The sequence below is a fragment of the Eptatretus burgeri genome, chromosome 16 (assembly GCF_056783735.1).
Source record: "Eptatretus burgeri isolate ZD-2024b chromosome 16, Ebu_testis_v1, whole genome shotgun sequence".
In the NCBI taxonomy this organism is placed as follows: Eukaryota; Metazoa; Chordata; class Myxini; order Myxiniformes; family Myxinidae; genus Eptatretus; species Eptatretus burgeri.
The window spans coordinates 24,854,278-24,874,842 of NC_140976.1; the positions used below are offsets into that span (position 1 = coordinate 24,854,278).

At 42.9% G+C, this 20,565-nt stretch overlaps 1 protein-coding gene across 5 annotated transcripts in view; it reads right to left on the reverse strand.

Annotated features, from left to right (window-relative positions):
• Positions 1–20,565, reverse strand: part of LOC147010725 (sodium/hydrogen exchanger 2-like) — a 101,106-nt gene that overhangs the window by 68,786 nt on the left and 11,755 nt on the right. For 4 of the 5 annotated variants that reach the window (XM_085860431.1, XM_085860428.1, XM_085860429.1 and 1 more), the window contains 3 exons: positions 18,696–18,742; positions 11,230–11,497; positions 10,571–10,860 (listed from right to left, as the gene is read on the reverse strand). In XM_085860431.1, the coding sequence (XP_085716557.1) occupies positions 10,571–10,860; positions 11,230–11,497; positions 18,696–18,728 (591 nt within the window). In that variant the 5' untranslated portion in view covers positions 18,729–18,742. Of the gene's footprint in view, positions 1–10,570; positions 10,861–11,013; positions 11,037–11,229; positions 11,498–18,695; positions 18,743–20,565 lie in introns of those variants that run through there. The other variant, XM_085860432.1, reaches the window with a different exon arrangement.

Sequence of the window (20,565 nt, forward strand, 5' to 3'; positions counted from 1 at the left end):
ACATCACTGGGTAATGAACCCTCAATTGGCCCAATGCCACCTTTTCTACTTTGTACGATATCCCTTTGTATTGCTTCGTTATCTCCGCCACCGAAGGTGAAGGAGGTTGTGTTTTCACCCCCCTCTCTGTCTGTTTGTGTACAGGATATCTCAAAAAGTTGTAGACGGATCCGGAAGAAATTTTGTGGACAGGTTCGGTGTGTGACAAGGACGAAGTGATTAGATTTTGATGAAGATCCGGATCCGACTACTAGAATTTTAAAAGTGATTCTTCACCATTGAGATAGGACCAAAAACGATAAATAGCACGATATCTCAAAAAGTTGTTGATGGATTCGGATGAAACTTGGTAAACTAGTTGCGTGTGTGACCACGACGAATTGATTCGATTTTGGTGAAGATCCAGATCCGGATGCTACCACGATAATTTTTCAAGTGATTCTTTCACCATTGAGAGACAGGGCCAAAAACGATATATAGCACGATATCTCAAAAAGTTGTGGATGGATTCGGACAAAACTTGGTGGACAGGTTGGGTGTGTTGCAAGGACGAATTTCTCGATTTTGGTGAAGATCCAGGTCTGAATCTGGATACAAGAATTATTTAATTTTTAAAGTGATTCTTCACCATTGAGAGATGGGGCCAAAAATAATATAGTGATGTATAGCATGATATCTCAAAAATGTATTGGGCCTGATATATTCTTGTGGATCAGGCATTACGTGGCGGAGGTATGTGCTCCACTGAGTGCCCTTCTAATTTTACATGTTCACGCTTGATGGGATCATGAGGTCGTATGTGAGCGTCACTTCTTTGTTTTCAATGAAGGCTTTTAGTTCATGTTTGCAAGAGTTTTATGGAACTGGGATATTGAGACTTTTGCACAAATGTCAGTGGATTTAATCTGTTTGCCTTGTTGTGCCTTTGGTTGTACAGCTGTTCTGACATGAATTTTTTACATCCCAATAAGAGGTGGCTCGTGTTTTATGTTTCTACTTTGCAAAAGCTACACCCGTCCGATTGACTCAGTTCTGCCATTTTATTAAAGCCATTCGTGTTGTGTCCTTGGTCTTGGGCATTTATAATGATTCGTTCTCCATCCCAGTTGAGCTCAACACTTCTTCACCATTCCCATGAGCCTGCTTTGTCTATACCCAATCTGTCCAAATCTTTTCTACATCTCCCTGCTCTTTTATCGTGCTCCCGGTCGTCGGTATATATCTGTTGCTGTTTCACCTTATATTTTTATTTTGTCTTTTTTCCAATCATTACCTCCACACCAAAGATAGAAGGAGGTTGTGTTTTCACCCCTGTCTGTCTGTTTGTTTGTAGGTTTGTGTGCAGGACATCTCAAAAAGTTGTGAATGGATTCGGACGAAACTTGGTGGACACGTTGGGTGTGCGACAAGGAAGAATGGAATCAATTTTGATTACGACCCAAATCCGGATCCGAATCCGATAATTCTTTTAATGATTCTTCAACATTGAGAGATAAGGCAAAACCGATATCGAGCACGATATTTCGAAAAGTTGCTTAGCTATTCGAATCCGGATCCGGATCCGATAATTTTTTTAAGTGATTCTTTCTTGATATGGAGTTTTTTTTGGCTTTTTTTGGATTTTTTATTTTTTTTTATTTTTAATAAGGTTCACCTGGCTGTGCCTGTATGGGTTTGAGGGTAGAGGAATAGCAGCTGAAATGCGAATCCTATCCAGGTTCCTCCTGATGACTCCTTTGCTTTTTTGGGTCCCTTCTGATTACTCCAATGCAGGACTGTACTGATTTAGTCTTCCATTTGATTTGAATTGAATTTATTTTAACACGATTCCAAATTCAATAATTGAATAATGAATAATAATTGTAAAACATCATGTGTCAGGGTCATGTGTCCAATCAAAGGGGGGTTGCATCAAAGCGGGACGTCTTGGTACCCGGTCATCATTGCCAGCAATTATCAAGTGGCAGTTCTAATGATGTCTCATTAATTACGTAACACACCAACTACACAAATGCCACACAAAAGAAGTCCCGGTGAGGGTCTGCAATCTCTGATTGCTCTTTTTCTAGTTGTATTTGTCCTGTTTCCTTTCTTAGTTGTTTCTCTGTGGCGTTAGTGTCCATTTTCATGGTGGGGCTTGGTCTCTGTCTGTAGTGCGGCATTGTTTTCCTGTTACCCTTTCTTGAATGAGCAGTGCCGCTGCAAAGCACATCGTATTGATTTCCTTCAAGGGGGATGCTTTTGGTATAATTTTACCAATTGATCGATTGGTTCTCTTGATCAGCATTTTTGTCCATTTGTTGTTTTCTATTTGATAGAGGTGTGGTCTTTCTCTGAGTGGTGTCAATCTTAATCACTTCTCCTTTGTTGGCCAGATCTTCTTGCAAGCCAAGTTGCTCTTCATAATCCTTATCTTCCTCCTCTCCTCCATTCTGCCATTCCCCTTCCTCTTCCTGCTGATCATCATTTGCCATTTCTGTTTTCATCCCCTCCACCTGTGTGGGTGTTGCCCAGCCCATGTTAGTGGATCGGTTGCACTCCCCTCCCTCTAGGGTGGGTCTGAATCCCCTTCCCCTGCCACAGGTCATCTCCGCCGCTGGATCCCCGGTGTCACACAGCATTCCAAGCTGGGTTGTCGTGCTGCTGGAGCAGACGGCTATCATTCTGATACAGCACTGCTCTGGCACCTCAATCCGTCCGAAGCGGAGCTTCACTCCACAAAAGTAAAAAGAAAAAAAAAGACCAACATGAAAATGAAATATTCATTTTAAACCTAAAATTGGTCAACATTATTTATTTACCCATTTCATGGATGCTGTGATGCATTTTTCTCCACTTAAATTTTAAAAAGCGTATTCATTCGTCCCTCGCAAATGCTTGCCTCTATGGAGGAGACGCAACTTTCCATGACTTCCCATTAGCAACGTCCGCCGCCATTTCATCAGAGTGAAATCAACACTTTCGTAATGGGGTGAACACCACCACTAGCTGTGATACTATTCGTCATTTTTGTTGAGTGCAGTCCACCCACGTCATTCAATTATCTGGAAAACCTTAGCAATGATGCTCAATATCGTTTTCAGGTGAAATTGGATGCGATTGGGCTGGAGAAGTGTCCTGAAAAGCATGCAGCAGTCATTTGGACTGACGATCCTAAGGCATGGCTACGCGTTGAGTATGCTGACATGTATTGCTAGTTGGTAGAAAGCCACAGTGAGTAATTTGATACACCCAAAAAATTACATTTTTGTTTTTTTGAGACGTGGTGTTTTGTGCAGGACCAAAATTCATCGTCTTCTTGTCCTGGCTTGGACCTCTTAGTCTTGATTGTGAAAGCTTTAACCTAATTTCAATCAGTTTGATTTCCTCTTTAGAGTTCACCGCTTTACTTTTCAAACCCGTCATGTGTTTTCAAACGAGTTTGTGAAAAACTTAACCATTCAAACGCACCATTGTTTTGGGAAAGAGGGAGAAAAACAAGTTTGCAAGCCGATACCATGATACAAAGTCAAGGCGAGGTGAAAGCAGATGCCCAGCAATGCTTAGTTATGCATGCTGTCGTATCGCTGCTGCTACAACTGCAAATGCATGCCAATAAGTAGAGCCTTTATGAATAGATTTTTGATTTGTTTGTGCCCATGAGAAGGCTTTTCAGAGAAAGATCAAGTCCAGAAGCTGTGAAACTGTGTTTTGTACCAACCACAACTTCATAAACGGATAAAATTAACTTTCTTCAAGTTTCCTTCCAGAAATAAATCCCCAGATAGACACGGCAAGTGGTTAAACGCTGTACAGACAGAGTGTGCAGTACCACAGTTAGTCCTGGTGTTGGCTTAGTGGTTAGGGTGACTGGCTTGGGATCTTAGGATCCTGAGTTCAAGCCCTGTTTGCCACTGAATTAACACTGGGTGGGGTTGACTCAGCCTACCATCCTTCTGATGTTGGTGAAATGAGTACCAGTGTATTAGTGGAGGGGCACAGCAACAGTGGCACAGCTGTGCTTCCAAGAAATGATAGCTACTTAGCAGCCAAGCTGCTAGATGCAACAACAAGAAGTATCACAGCTGGGAGTGGTGTTTATGTCATTGCTGAAGTGTTGATTTCACTGTGCTAAAATGGTGGTGGCTGTTGCAAACTGGAAGTGATGCAGAAAGTCCCCCCCCCCCACCCTATAAGGCCAAATTTGCTCTTGAACAATTTACTTTTTAATATCAATTATTCACTCATGCCATGGATGGTTTTGCATGTGAACGATTTTTGACTTTCCATGACGCATTGATAACTTTTTATTGACAGGTCCGACAAGGCAGCTCCTCCTCCCCCTCCTTTTATCACCCTCATTTTTCATCATCGCTCACTTATTCTTCCTCCTTCCCTCCCTTCTTCCTTACTTCCTCTACATGCATACATACATTTGCTCCCTCCCAAGTAATGGATGCTGACAGTGTGTGAACACTTTGCAGCCATGGCCTAATGTGCATGTATGTGTCTGTCTGAGCATCACGTTGACTAAGAGCTCACAACACCCTTCCTCGTCTCCCTTTCCATTTTCGTTTTCTGTGATCAGCATGACCACTTGTGTGTTCCGTTAGCAAGCAGCTTGCTATTGCTTACCAAGCCAGCCGTTCTGTATCAACCACATTGGAAGCCGCTTGGCTAGCGGAGCAAGCGATCGAGGGAGGTTCTTGGCAAGTGGTAATCAAGCCGCCTGCTCACTGAACATGGCCAAAAATGGCCGCCCTAGTTAGATTCGAAACGATTGGTGGCTAAACCATTGGGGTGGCGACTCCTTGAATAAATCAATGACACGGACACATGTTGGCAGAGCAGATAAGCAAGATGTTATATAATATGTTAACATCATGCTTATCTGCTCTGCCATCTCCTTCAATACTCACAGATGTTTATCCGGCGCCAAAACTTTATCATCTTTCGTCAACTACAAGAAAAAAACAACTAATCAAGAGACCAACTGGACAGAATGAGTTGATAGTTGGTGGCTGTACTTGGGGAGTGTCCATGAAGGTTTTAGGCATGAAAATGCTTTCGTTGTCATGGGGGTTCAGGAGGGAGGAGCGAGGGGAGGGGGGTACTTCTGCCTATATATATATATATATATATATATATATATATATATATATATATATATATATATATATATATATATATATATATATATATATATATATATATATATATTAGGACGAGTCCCGATATATAAATATATATACGAGGAGTAGCGCAGCAATATGACTCGTCCCAAAATTTCTGGTCATGTGGGGTCATCGGCGCCATGTTGTTTCCATCATTAATTTATGGAATGAGCACACAATAGCTCATCATCTATATATTACTAAAACTCTCATCTTGTATGTAAGTATGTAAGTATGTATGTTCCCGAAATACATCCAAAATGGTACACGATTGCGCAAAAATTTTAGGGCCACCTTACTCACCATTCACGTGCGGTCTGCAGTATCAAGTTTCGTTAAAATCGGGCAAAGAAAAAAATTATTAAAGAATAAATTCCCGATTCAGTCAAGCCTTCTTTGGGAGAATTTGATCAATGCAAACAACCTCAGCGGTATAGTTCGCAACAGCTATGTTTTTTTATCAACCGCCGTCACAACAGGAACCCAACGGGTTCCTATTAAACGGGTTATTATAATTCAACGGGAATTAAAATTATTTTTTAATTCGATGCATTAATCGATCAGAGAAGGGTTTCAAGCTACGCCATTATATATCAGCATCTCAAGGAGATGGGGATGGGCCAGGCATCTGCCTGGGGGATGGCCTGACAGAGACCCCTGGAGTACCAGGGGAAAGTGGACGCAGCGACGCGCTGCTCGGGCGCTTGCTCCCATACCTGACATGACATTATATATTCATGGCTATCAGTGGGCGGGTTTCCGGCCGTCGTGTTCCGGTGGTTTTGGCGCCTCTCGGGTGCTGTTCAGTTGATGCTGCAATAAATACTCCGCACTGGTCCATCGCCGATGGTATTGTGATTCGTTTATTGTGTCCACATTAAGTTAAACACATCCTACTGGCGTGATGACAGCAGTTTGGGGTCGTTTTCACGCCTCTCATCAAGGGAAATTGATGAGTTTATGTGGCACATTCATTCGGATATCGAGCTCGACTTAGGCCTCAATACCACGGTATGGTAGAAGCAGAAACAATGGCAGCTTCACATCGTGCACTAAAGCAGTGGTGCTTTGGGAAGTTTGAGACAATCAATTATTTCGATCATTGGCACCAGCACCTCACCTACACTTTGACACTTGACCCCAACTTTGCCGTCTTCCTTGTTGATGATAACACCTGGGAGAAGAGAACCAAGGCTAACCCTCTTCATGGATTCAGACACAGAACATGTTGCTACTTCCCCGGGATTACAGCTCAACAAAAAGTAAATTCACTGGACCTGATACTCAGGCAGATAGCGAATTACTGCCCTGTTATATCACCAAACTCTATAGTAAAAGCATCAACGTCACTTTCTTCGATATGGCAGACCATCCGCTTGCATTATGATTTCCAGGCCACCGGTGCCCACCTCTTCGACTTGGCTGATTTTAGAATGCAGTCAGATGAAAGGCATGAAGACCTGTATCAACGTTTGATGGCATTCTCTGAAGAGAACCTCTTGCTGAAAAATGAGCTCAGTCATCATGGCCTACCTCTTGATCAGGATGAGGAGATGTCACTCTCACTGTAGAACATCGTGGTCCTACACTGGCAACAACTCATTCATCCCAGCCTACCGCATCGAGTCAAGCAGAGGTACGGCACCGAGCCCAGGTCACGCACCCTGGCGTCCATAAAGCCTGAGATTTCTCAAGCCTTGGATTCGCTGCTGGATGAGATTCTTACATCTGCTGATGCCAAGGCTCTCTACACTGCCACTTCCTCCTTCCAGAAGCGGCAAACAGTTTCACTCCCTCCGAGCAAGACCAGACCTCATAACTCCCTCCCCTCACACACTCGACAGATATCGTGCCCATTATGCAAGCAAGCCAGACGACCAGATAGACATTTTCTCAGCAAATGTAATTTTCTCCCAGATCAAGACTGCCGATATATGGCGAAAGCTCAGAAGATATCTTCCAGGATGATGATGAGGTCATCTCAGAAGATTGTTTGCATGAAGACGATGAGGAGCCCACTGATGATTTGCTGTAATTAGGTGCACTTTGTGTACAAATTCGTCAGTCACCTGACTTGGACACGTTGTTCGAGCATCATGCTATTTGAGTGACCATTGACAGCGGAGCCACAGGAACACATGGTTTGTGCTTCCATAGCTAAGAGACTCGGTGTCTCCGTCAAGAGGTCATCTCAATGTGCTCACCAGGCTGATGGTTCATGTCCTTTGCATGTTGTTGGTGAGGCACCCTTCTCTCTGTCCAGAGACCATCACAACCTTTCCTTTGAGGGCCTTGTTGTGAAGAACTTTGATGTTGAGGTGCTTGCAGGCACCCCTTTCATGGAAATCAATGATGTGTCAATTCGACCGTCCAAACACCAAGTGCTAGTTGGTGACTCTTCCACCTATGTCTACGGATCCCGACCCCGTGCTTTCTCTAACCCATGAAAAGTGAGACGAGCACATGTCCTACGCACACCCCCAAGTCAATAACAATCTGGCCTGGGGAGTTTATCGAAATGACCCTACCTAATGATTTTGCAGACCTCATGATATTTGCAGTTGAACCATCGCCTCTTCTTTCAGGACCGGGGTGTACCAAACCATCGCCTCTTCTTTCAGGACCGGGGTGTACCAAACCATCGCCTCTTCTTTCAGGACCGGGGTGTACCAAACCATCGCCTCTTCTTTCAGGACCAGGGTGTACCAAACCATCTAACACTTGGCCTCCACCACATATTTTAAATAGTGTTGCTGAGAAAATTCGCATCACAAACCTCTCCCATGAACCACATGCTTTGTCTCGCAATGTGCATTTTGCCCGTGTATGACCTGTCTTCACCCCTGACAATGAAGATTCACAACCTCTTGAGGACGATATGACACAAGCCCCGCTTATGAAGCAATCATCTCAATCTGCTCACCAAGGCTGATGATTCATCTCCTGTGCATGTTGTTGTTGAGACACAGTTATCTCCGTCCAGAGACCATCACAACGTTTCCTTTGAGGGCCTTCTCGTGGAGAACTTGGATGTCGAGATACTTGCAGGCATCCTTTCATGCCACATCTCCAAGCTGGCCCCCCAAAGCCAGTCGCAGACTGAGTATCCTATGTCGTGCAAAGTCCTTCCTTAGCACGCTTTAGCTTCAAACCATTTACAAAGCTTTCATCCACAGTCTGATGGAGTACTGCTCCCCCCTCCACCCCCTCTGGGGTGGTGCTCCTGCCATACACCTAGCTCGACTTCATGCAGTGGAACCGAATGCTTTTAGGATCATTGGTATCTCCTGTGATGAAGCTGAGCCTTTGGGTCTCTCAATCTTTCACCAGAGGCATGTCGGTGGTCTTTTTGTCTTCTACCGTCTCTTCTCTGGCATTGCTGTCCTGCTCTGTCTGTGATCTGTCCCCCCTAGATTTCCTTTTGGGAGCTCAAGGTCTGCCAAAATCACGAATCACTGCTCACCTTCACTCTTTCATTCCTCCTTTTAACCACCTCTGGAACAAACTCCCACACCTCCCTTCATGTGTTCAAAACAGCTGTTCACCACCACCTCCTATCGTCCCCCATCCAAATCCTCAATTTTTTTCTACCCCTGTTCATCCACCCCAAACCCACCTCCTTCAAATTCCCTGCTTTCCTTCCTGAAAGTCCCTGTAATGTCCATCTTCGATTCCCCATGTTCCCCGCCCCATCCCTCTCTTCCTTCCACAGATCTCCTAATGTCTCTGTTCCCCCACTGTTTTGTCCTTCCCTCTCCCGCCCCTCGTGGAACCGTGGAAGATGAAAGATTGAATGGGAATAGAAAAGAATGAAGGATTCCATGCACATATATGTTTTCAGCACATGTGAAGGATTCCATGTACATGCATGCTCTCAGTGTCACAGGACCGTACTTATGTTAAAATAAAATAAACATATGATCAGCATGTCCAAGGTAGAGTGACCTGGTCTGAAACCAAATTGGTGATCTGAGAATGGCTTCTCAATGAACTTGTTGGAGAAAAGGAAGGATATCATATCAACTGCGATGATGGATTCCATGACCTTGCTGATGATTGAAAGCAAGCCAATATGTCTGCACTTCGGTGGACCGGTTTTTGCACCGACTTTTTATGCGGTGCGGTGATGTTCGCTGATTTCCAAGCAGATCAAAGATGACCTAGTGCCAATGATAGGGTGAAAAGTGCAGAAAGAGGATGTGCAAGAACAGCAGAGCAAGTTTTTAAGACAAGGGAGCTGATGATGTCCAGTCCAGAAGTTCAACTTGAGGTTGAGCAAAATGCCTCTCCAGTATTGTTGTCGATCGTGTAGGATGCAGGCTGTGCTCATCGTCCTCATAACGACCCGTTTACCTTGTTTGGCACACCTGCACACGTATCTTACTGCAAGAGTTGCACCAAAACCTTGTGCTACATCTGACCTGGAATCCACCTGACAGGGAGTGTTCTCTCCCATTCCACTTGTTAATAGCCATGTCGTGTTTTGTTTTTTGACTCCATACTCGGTTGTTGATGTTGCTGTTGTGGTAAAACCTGTTGCAGTTTTTCACTTGATAACCATGTGATGCGAGACAGAGGTCTACTCGTCGTGAAGTTATTGACGATTCCCCCAAAAACACTTGTTTTCGTGAAAATCATGAATGTTGTGGACGGTACATTTTTGCAGTTGTTGCGGAGCAATGCAACACTTTGCAAATGTGAAGGGCTTTGACAGGCGTGCAACACTTTACAACTACCTAACTTTACAAAACCTCATAACTACATCACATAACAACGACAACTTCACAACGCCTCAATTTTGCAACCATGTAACTTTCCAACTTTCCAACTGGAACTTCAAGATAACTTCACAACTACACAGACGTACAATACTTTGCAAGTACAACTCTACAGATTTTATTACAACTCACGTTTTAATATTGCATCAGCTCCTTCGAATGGATTGATGTATTGTTTTAAATTAAATTCAATTAAACACAAGTTCCCTGAGAAGGAACTTCAATGTTGGAGGCCATTAACTTATGGTGTTTGCCTGTACTGTATCTTTTTCAAATGCTGACCATTAAGCATGGAAGCAACACGTCCCATTTTTAAAGTCTTTGGTATAACTGAGTCAGTGTTCGAACCATCGACCTGCCAGACTCAGAGCGGACGCTCCAAACCAATGCACCACCGAGTCTGGTTAATGGCTTCTCATTGATTGAAATGACAAAATTTGATAATTATTGGATTGAGTGTTTTGTCTTTTTGAAATTTAAACAACTTTAAAATCCTATAAAACACAAAAAGGATGCCGTTTGATCTGCTTTGCCATCTTCACCTTGTATTGAGCACATCTTCCAGATTTTGAGAATAATATACATATAAAAAAATAGAAATAGAATCAGCAAAAAGAGTCAATAAATGAGCCGGCTAACCTGACAGATGGCGTAAAGTGAAAAGGCAATTCCAAACGTGTTCCACAAGGTCCCAATAATGGCAAAGCAGAGGATGGATGCGATGTTTGCAATGAAAGGCCTTGCGGGTAAGAAGTAGCTGGCATCCATGACTATCGGAGGCAGGAGATATAGGAAGAACACTTCAGAATTCATGACAAGAGGAGCTTTCTGCCCAGCAAGCCAAATGAGTCCACCCACAGCCAGACCCATGATCAAGAGGAGGCAGCTTTCAGGAAGGAGACGCGACATCCCGGGGGCCACGTGGAAGCCTGTAATGTTGGACCACAAAGCAATGTGCATTATTCTCATCTCCAAAGTATCTTGCAATGATGGAAGTTTCATGGTTGGAGATGTACGTGATCATTTGTAAACAAAATAAAAAATAATCAACTTAATATACAACTTCACATCTGCAATATTACCTGTTTCAAAATGTGGGAAAGGTGATTCTGACCTTTCCCATTTCATCGACTGTAAAAAGGCCGTGAATTGAGCCAGGGTACCATTACACAATGGCCTATCATTATCGAGGGACCTTCGTGGGATCTGGAACGTTCACAATTGCTCAGCATTACTAACTTGAACATTAAACTCAGATAAATAGGACATTAAGGAGAAAGCGAGACGGTACAACCCACCGATTTTAGCAATGGAGGCGAGCATGATCCAAAGCGTGATCTCCAAGGGGACCTCCACATGTTCGTACTTCACAGACACGAGTTCCAGACGCTGGGACTTGGAAGGGAAGTCGTGAGTCGGAGCATTTGAAGACACATAGACTTCAGGCGGCTGGACTCCCGATAGAACCGAGCCCAAAAGGAAGGTGGTTCCAAAGAGCCACCATGCCAATCGGGTCAACCAGGAGGTGCTGCAGGAACTCATGATGCTCCGGAAGGTTGTAATTCGCTGGACATACAACCGAATCGAAACAAAAAATATCGTAATTTGCTCCTGATAAAGTGCAACAGAATTTCTCGAGTCGTCTCAAGAAAATCCTCCATGTCGAATGAAACTTTACATCTCCAGGGAGGTCTGCGCAAGAACCGGGCGGCGGTTGCGTGTTGGGATAAACCTAAACGTCGGTCGTTCTTTACACCGTCGTTCTCACGTGTTTTGTCTCCACCCCTGTCCACCCACCATCCACCCCTTCCTCGCATTCCAGGCTCCAATGACACCAGAGCGAACCGGTTTCAGCCCAAGGCCTCCATCTCCACCACATCTCTCCATTGACCGCCTCAATCTACCAAGACATCCACCTGACATTGTCCGTTAATGTCTCTCGACTTTTCCTGTATCATTTCATCCGTGCGGGCCCTTATTCCTTTCCAATTCCCACCACATTTTCTGCCCTTTTAGCTATCTCATCTCTGACTCAAGATATGTGGAGGAATTAGTAACCGCAACCTGTTTAGGAGCATTGGAGTTGAAGCAGCAAGGGAATGGTCACAAAGGACGATGACACATTATGGGCCAACATGGCTGTGGCTTCATTCACAATCCCATAACTACTCAATCGAACTTGATATTCACATCTCCTTTTAATTGCTTAATTGCCTTACACATCGCATGAAGTAACCTCCATGGAGGGAATGAGTTGGGAGGATGGCTTGGAGGTGCACATGCTCGTATTCAAGCTGTTGAGCCTGGGTTCGAATGCCGACCCAGCTATGAACTGTCATCTCGGTGTTTCACACGGGTAGGGCGATGTGTGTGTGTGTGTGTGTGTGTGTGTGTGTGTGTGTGTGTGTGTGTGTGTGTGTGTGTGTGTGTGTGTGTGTGTGTGTGTGTGTGTGTGTGTGTGTGTGTGTGTGTGTGTGTGTGTTAAACAAAGGGTGAAACATCGTGGGTAACTATCCCACATGATTTTTAAGTGCAAAATGTAATTTTTTTAAAAATTAATTTCAAAATGGTTTGTTACCTCCACCACCGAAGGTGAAGGAGGTGACATTTTCACCTCTGTCCACTCGTTACTTGCAAAATCGAGGATGTTTCAAGTATATCGATTAATCGATTTTGTTATTCTGTCTTTGTCTGTCAATCGCCTACGACAGGTCACAATTTTAAACCGATCTTCACGAAACTACCAAGTTGAAGAGGTAGTCTCAACTGAGAAGCCTACTGATTTTGAGGTCAAAGGTCAAATGTCATCTTGAGGTCGAATTTCTAAGATCGACGTTTTTCATCCGATTGACTTTGAAAGTTGAACAAGATTTGCATAGTCCATCACTGAATTGGGAAACAAAGTATTTTTGAGGTCAAAAGGTCAAAGGTCAAAGTTCTAAAATCAATTTCAATCTGAAAAAGAATCAATTTTCATCCGATTGACCTGAGCTTTGATTAAGATTGTCAATTTTAATCTTAATGAAATGGACAATTTGATGTATCCATGGCAACCTTTGGAGAGGGGGGTGGATTTTGCAAGTATGTGCTCTGCATTAAGTCTTTTTCTTGTTCATCTGTCCGTCTCCTTGTCACCTACAGGTCACAATTCTAAACCAATCATCATGAAACTTTACCAAGTTGTCGAGGTTGTCTCAACTGAGAAGCCGTTTGACTTTGAGGTCAAAGGTAAAAGATCATCTTGAGGTCGAATTTCTGAAATCGTCAATTTTCATCCGATTGACTTGAAATTTGAAGAGGATTTATATTTCACGTCACTGAATTCAACCAGCCAATTATTTTTGAGGTCAACATGAACCAAAGGGTCAACATAGGCCAAATTTCTAAAATTGTCAATTTTCATCCAAATTGACTTGGGATTTGAAGAGGATTTGCATATTTGGTCCTTGAATTCAACCATCAATTATTTTTTATGTCAAATTTGTTTCATGGATTTTGCATGTATCATGCTCTGCACGACATATTTCTTGTTTGTCTGTTTGTTACATGTGAAAAACGAGGATTTTTCTCTGGTTGGTCACGTGTGTTATTTTGTCTGTCTGTTTCATGTCTGTTTGTTTGAATGTCAATCGTCTACATGTCACAATTTTAAACCGATCTTCACGAAACTTCACAAATGGTAGAGTTGGTCATAAGCAAGAAGCCTTTTGATTTTGAGGTCAAAAGGTCAACAGAGGCCAAAGGTCAACAAATATGTCGAATTTCAAAAATCATCAATTTTCATCCGATTGACTTGAAATTTCAACAAGATTTCCATATCAGGTCACTGAATTAAACCACCAAATATTTTTGCGGTTAACATAGACCAAAAGGTCAACATAGAGCAAGTTTCTAAAATCATCAATTTTCATCTGATTGAGTTGAAATTTGAAAATAATTTGCATATCAGGTCAGTGAATTCAACCAACAATTCTTTTCGAGGTCAAATTTGTTTTAGGGATGTTGCAAGTATCACGCTCTGCATGACGTTTTTCTTGTTTGTTTGTCTGTCTGTTTGTGTGCAGTATAATCTCAAAAAGGTGTGGATGGATTTGAATGAAATTTGTTGGGCAGGTTGGGTGTGTGACAAGGACGAACTGATTCGATTTTGGTGAGGATCTGGATATGGACCCCGATGCTGGAATGTTTGAAGTGATTCTTCACCATTGAGAGATATGGCGAAAACCGATATGTATGTATAGCATGATATCTCAAAAAGTTGTGGATGGATTCGGATGAAACTTGGTAGACACGTTGGGTGTGTGATGAGGAACAATTGATTCAATTTAAATGAAGATCAAAATCATGACTTGATAATGTTTAAATTTTTAAGTGCTTCTTCACCATTCAGAGAAAGAGCGAAAACCGATTATATAGCAGGCTATCTCAAAAAATCATGGATGAATTCGAATGAAACCTGGTGGATGAGTTGGTTGTGTGACAAGGACGAAATAGTTCTATTTTGGTGAAGATCCGGATCTGGATCTGGATACGAGAATTTTTACAATGATTCTTCTTCAAATCCCCCTTGGCTGTTGAATTAATACCAGGTGGGGTTGACTCGACCTGTCATCCTTCCGAGGTCGGCAAAATGAGTGCCAGTTTGCTGGTATCCTGTGTCGGCATGGCGACCTGTCCAGGATTGTGCCCAACAGCCAAGGAGACTGCTTCAGCAGCACCAACGCTCCGCACAGAGTATGGTCCCAATGGATGGATTCAACGTGTAATTTTACCTCATCTGGTACGAAGTTCTACCTGATACAGGATGTGTAAACCTGAATGAAGTGTAACGTCGTGGGTAGAGAGTATGGACCAAGTTTCACCTGGAATGACGTGGTTTCATACGTTCAGTGGGGAGTTGATTCTGGTGAAGGATATATGTGGGCATGAAAAGTGATTATGGGGCTATCCATTGGCAGTCAGAAATCAGGGCCAGCTTAGCCTTTCATGAAATCGATCCAAGCTCCTAATTTGAAAACTTATAGTATTTACAAAAGCGATGCATACATCGATCCGAAGCGACGATGAACAGGCATTCGATATGAGTGAAGAAAGTGAAAAATAAACTTTATCATTAAGAAATCATTGCGGCCTGTTCCAAGTCAAGGCATGGTTGAGCAGGCCAAAAAACATGGCGGCTTCAGACCCCAGCGAGGTGGCCGAGGATCACCTGAAGAAGGATATAATTAAATAAGGCCGTTAATTATCTTCCAAAGGGGTGTTTTAATTAACCCAAACAGCCAATTTTCACTCTTGCACTTCCTTGAAGTTTTTTTTAGTGTGCATGCAAAGTTTCAGGCTGCTCGGTTTTATAGTTTTGGAGTTATGGAGGACACACACACACACACACACACACACACACACACACACACACACACACACACACACACACACACACACACACACACACACACACACACACACACACATTGCCTTTAACTAGTATACATTTACATCAATGATTTGGATAATGGGGTGAAGAGTAAGCATTCCAAATTTGCGGATGACACAAAGTTTGGAGGTAAGGTGGATAGCAGAGGGGTTCGTGATCAGATACAGGAAAGTATTGATACTTGTATGGATTGGGCAAAACATTGGCAGATGGAATTTAACCTGAGCAAGTGTAAGGTGTTGGGGATGGGAAAGAACAATGAAAATAGAGATTACAGGATGCAAGGGGTAATTTTTGAGCGTGTCACTCAGGAGAAGGATCTAGGGGTGGTAATAGATATGGGAGAAAAGCAGGGTTTTTGGTTATTTTCAGAGGCAGATCATTTATCAATCAAAAGAGGTGGTTTTAACATTGTATAGGAATTTAGTGAAGCCACATGTAGAACATTGTGTGCAGTTTTGGTCACAACAATTCCAGAGGACATAGATGCCATAGAGAGGGTTCAGCATAGGGCTTCTGGATTGATTTAGGGCCTCGCTAGACTCAATTATGAGAAACGGCTCAAGGAGACAGGGCTTTATACATTGGAAACGAGGCGGTTACGAGGAGATATGATAGAGATGTTTAAGATAATGAAGAGTGGAGATAAAATAAGTGCAGATGAATCATTCAGCACAGTAGACAGTGATAGGACCAGGGGTCAGTAAAGCCTGAGAGTAAAGAAGAGGAGAGTTAAGATGGTGGCAAGGCAGGGGACTGTCACTCAAGAGAGTAGTTAATGCATGGAATGGTCTCCCTGGAAAGGTAGTGGCAGCAGGAACAGGAGATAAGTTTAAATTGGAATTAGATAGGTACCTGGAAGTATTGGAGATAGAGGGGTCCAGCAATGTTGGCAGGACTTTTAGGTAGCTTGAGTATGGATGGGTGATTGTGTGTGGAGTGTTGTCTGTGGGGGTCTCGTCAAAGGGTGGTGTGTGGTTGATTTGTGTTTCCCCACCCAAGAACCACCTTCTCCAACTCCCTCCTGGAAAGAAAAAAAACTATAGAAAATAGTAATAAAAATAATTCTTATAACATTTTGCATTTTCTTTTTCATATAAATTGGTTTGGTGTTGATGTGTTGCAGGCACGATGGGCCAAATGGCCTCCTCCTGCGTCGAGATTCCTTGTGTGATTCCTTGTGAAGGTGGAAATGGCAGCTACAGATTAGACCAACACGTGAAAAAAATCCCCAAATTGGAAGGTCCAGTAGTAGTAGTAGTAGTAGTAGTAGTAGTGACCATTGTCAAAAAACTGTTCATAGAACGTCATCCACATTGCAAATGATGTTGCATCATGTTCTTCTTTGTGACTTGAAACTCAAGCATGTGCCTGACAAGCAACTTTATATTTCTGACACTCTCTCTGTAGCTCCTACCAGCACTGTACCAGATGCCAGTGTTTTTTTTTTATGTGAAGACATGCAGCTGAGTGTACACCAGCTTTTAGCTGAATTTATTGTCAATGGGTGGCCGTCAAACAAAGCCAACTTGTCACCCATCGTCAAACCGTATTGGGACACCAGAAATGAACTGCACCTTGCCCATGGTCTGAGCTTTGCTGGTGACCATGTAATAATCCCTGCAGCACAGCATCCTCAGTACGATCCATGAAGGCCACTTTGGACAACAAAAAAAATCAAAGTCATAGCCCATCATGTGGAGGGAATGAGCCACAACATGGAGAACCTTGTCGCCAAATGTCCAGTGTGTGCAAACTTTAAACCTGCTCACTGTGAAGGACTGCTCATGTTGCAGGAAGGGACAGATGATTTCCACAATGGCTGGAGCTGACATTTGGAGCTGACTTCTTCCAACTTGCAGGGAAACATTTCCTTGTAGTCGTAGATTACTTCTCAACATACACAGAGATTATGTGTCCTTGGACTTTCTGCAAAGCACGTCATTGATGTACTCAAACTAACGTTCGTGAGACAAGGCATTCCTCATGAGCTAATAGCTGACAACATGCTATTCACAAGTGCAGATTTGTACAGATTCGCTCAAGAATGGAGATTTCACATGATGACATCAAACCTCGCACATAGCCCAATCAAATGGACAAGTCAAACATACGATACAGACTGTCTGTCAAACAAGGGCTCAAGAAGGCTCTGGAATCTGGTGAGGATTTGCATTTGACCTGCTGACTTAAAGGAACACTCCCATAATCAGGACTACAATCTTCCTCAACTCAGCTGTTAAAGAATCGACGGCTCTGAGCCAGATTCTCTACGATGAAGCAACTCTTGCAACCACACTTTCTGGCAGATTCATGTCAGCCAGTGGTACAGCGTCAGCAGATTGCAAAGAAATTTTACAACCGGAACTCCAAAGAGCTCCCACCACTTACTCCGGGTGAAAGCGTCCGTATCAAGCAAGGAAAGGTCTGAGAGCCAGCAGTTGCCACTGCAACACACCATTCGTCCCATTCATATCATGTTATGGTTTACAATGACAAACGCCTCCAGAAGACGTGAGAACATCCTCCACTCTCAGAGGAAGACCAGCTGTCTCAGCACTCCACAACAATAGCTCATTCACAAGACCCGGCTGAACAACCATCCTTTGCCTTGCAGCCGGAACCACTCTCTGCACTTGTAGTCACCCCACCTATTCCTCATTCATCTCATTCTAAGAGACTACCCACATGTCTCAATGATTGTGTGATATAACTTATTCATATCTCTTACATCATCTTTGCATTGATCCATGGGATCGTTCGTTTTTGCCTCGTCATGCTGAGGTCATTTTTTTAGCCTGTTTTTGGGGGTACTGTTGTTCAGTTGTTTCAACTGGTGTTTTTGTGTATTGTTCGGTTGTCTCAGCAATTGGTGTTTGCGGCACTTGGATTAGTATTTTATTGGTGTTTGTATATTATTCGGATATTAGTATTTGTAGTATCACTCGTGCTCGTGTTAGCTTTTTAACATTGAGAAGGAAGATATTATGAGTTGTGACTAATGTCACGTGACACGTCTACGACCTCTTGTTCTTCTATGTAATAATAAGTGTTTGGGGGTGAAGCCTCTATTGTGCTCCCAACACGACAACACCTGTCCAGTCGAACTTCGTTGTAAAGGCCGTTGGGTTCATCATGCGCAAATGGACAAAATGCATCTTATTTCTTGGTGATTTAAAACTGGTATTATTAACCTTTCACTCAAAGGTTCCACAACTACCATTGGCTTCAAATTATGTTTCAATCAATAAATAAATGCATTTCTGCTTATGTGAAAGGTGTGATCTGTCACTCTGAAAACAATAATTATATCAATTACCCGGCCCCACAGACCTGATTGTGCTGCAATCTGTAACCACGAGTCATTGTGACATCAGAACCTGCCATGTGACACACACCATGTAAAGTGACAATTAAAGCTGGCATTCTCGTGTTGCAGAGCGTTTTGTAAGGGCAATGCAGCAATACAAGTGTAGATCTAGGATTACCAAGAATATCATATATATATATATAGATATATAGATATATAGATACATAATCCATGGATATGAGGTACCGGGCTTGTACAATTAGCTCACGGCGGCGGTGCATACAACATATATATATATATATATATATATATATATATATATATATATATATATATATATATATATATATATATATATATATATATATATATATATACACACAAATGTCACTCGGTGAAGAAGCTATTGTATCTTTGTGCTCACTCCAGATGCCTGTCGGTGGTGCTGTATCATCCAATAAATGCTCATCATCTCCTGGGATATGATCATCATCCATGGCATTTTATAAATAAAACAAGAACGGCACTCTTCGACATAGACCGATATGCCTCCGCCCACATGATTACATCATAATAATACTTGTACCAAGTTTGATTTAAAAACCCTTTAGCTGTTCTAAAGTATCACATTTTTACCTGACATGACCTTTGACCTTTGACCTCTTGATGCCAATATCTAATCAGTTCATCTTTGCATCATAATACATACTTATACCACATTTGGTCAAAATCCCATCACTTGTTCACAAGTTAGTGCCGTAACAGAATTTTTTTTACCGAAAGGGACCTCTGATCTTTGACCTCTTGCCTCCATCATCTCAGCCGTTCCGTTCTAAAAGGGAAACCCAAATGCTCAGAACACATCGACGCTAATCTATCCCTGGATACGCCACAAAATAGATATGATGTATCATTTTCTGATGTACGCATTATAAAGTTGGTAAATGTGCGATTAAATGTCGAAATCTTCTTTTTCAGATTAGCCATGACGACACACATGGAAGGAGACCACCACATCCGTACTGTGTACTGGGAACATAGCAGTACGATTTAACCCAAACGACGAATAATTTTCGATTTTTCCACAAATATGTCTAGCCGATACATACGTGATGCTGTATACTAATACAAACTGAGATGGTTTCAGGCTACACCAATGGTCGAAACACCCGAAATTTGCCAGAAGTTGGACGAGGTTTGTCCAAAATACCCGAGCATGGATCGGGCCTACAAAATGTTCGCTTTTGTGCCCATAACATTTAACAGAGCACTGTTATAAAACAACACAGATGGCTATATATTGTGGTTATCCGCCACGATTGAGAGAGGATGCCATCCCACGATTAAACGGAAGAAACAGCTGTCACTCAAAACTGTAACACCATGTCTATCCAGCTGGAAGATGTTGGCGGACGGTTTGAGAAGTGAATCAAACACCTGGTGCATTTGCCCAGCAGTTACCACAAGGCACCGAAAAATAATTACAGTATCTATTATCAACACAAGTTTCGACAAATCAAATCAACCACCATTATTTATTGTGGAGAGGAAGTATGTATTATTAGCTCTGCCGAGAGGATTTGACTGAGGACACCAAAATGTTCAGGGTCCCCACCTCTACCATTTCCCCCATCAACCATCACGCCACAATACCCACCACCATCCCACATCTCACCCATCCACAATACCCACCACTATCACACACCCCCCTCCATAATACCACCACCATCCCCCAACAATACCCACCACCATCCCACACCCCTCCTCCACCCTCATCCTTCCTTCCCACTCCACAATCCCCATCCACTGGAGAGGGACATCGACACCTCACGGACATGATGGTGGGACACAGCATGGACACAAATGGTGTCCGGGGAAAGTATGAAACGGTAC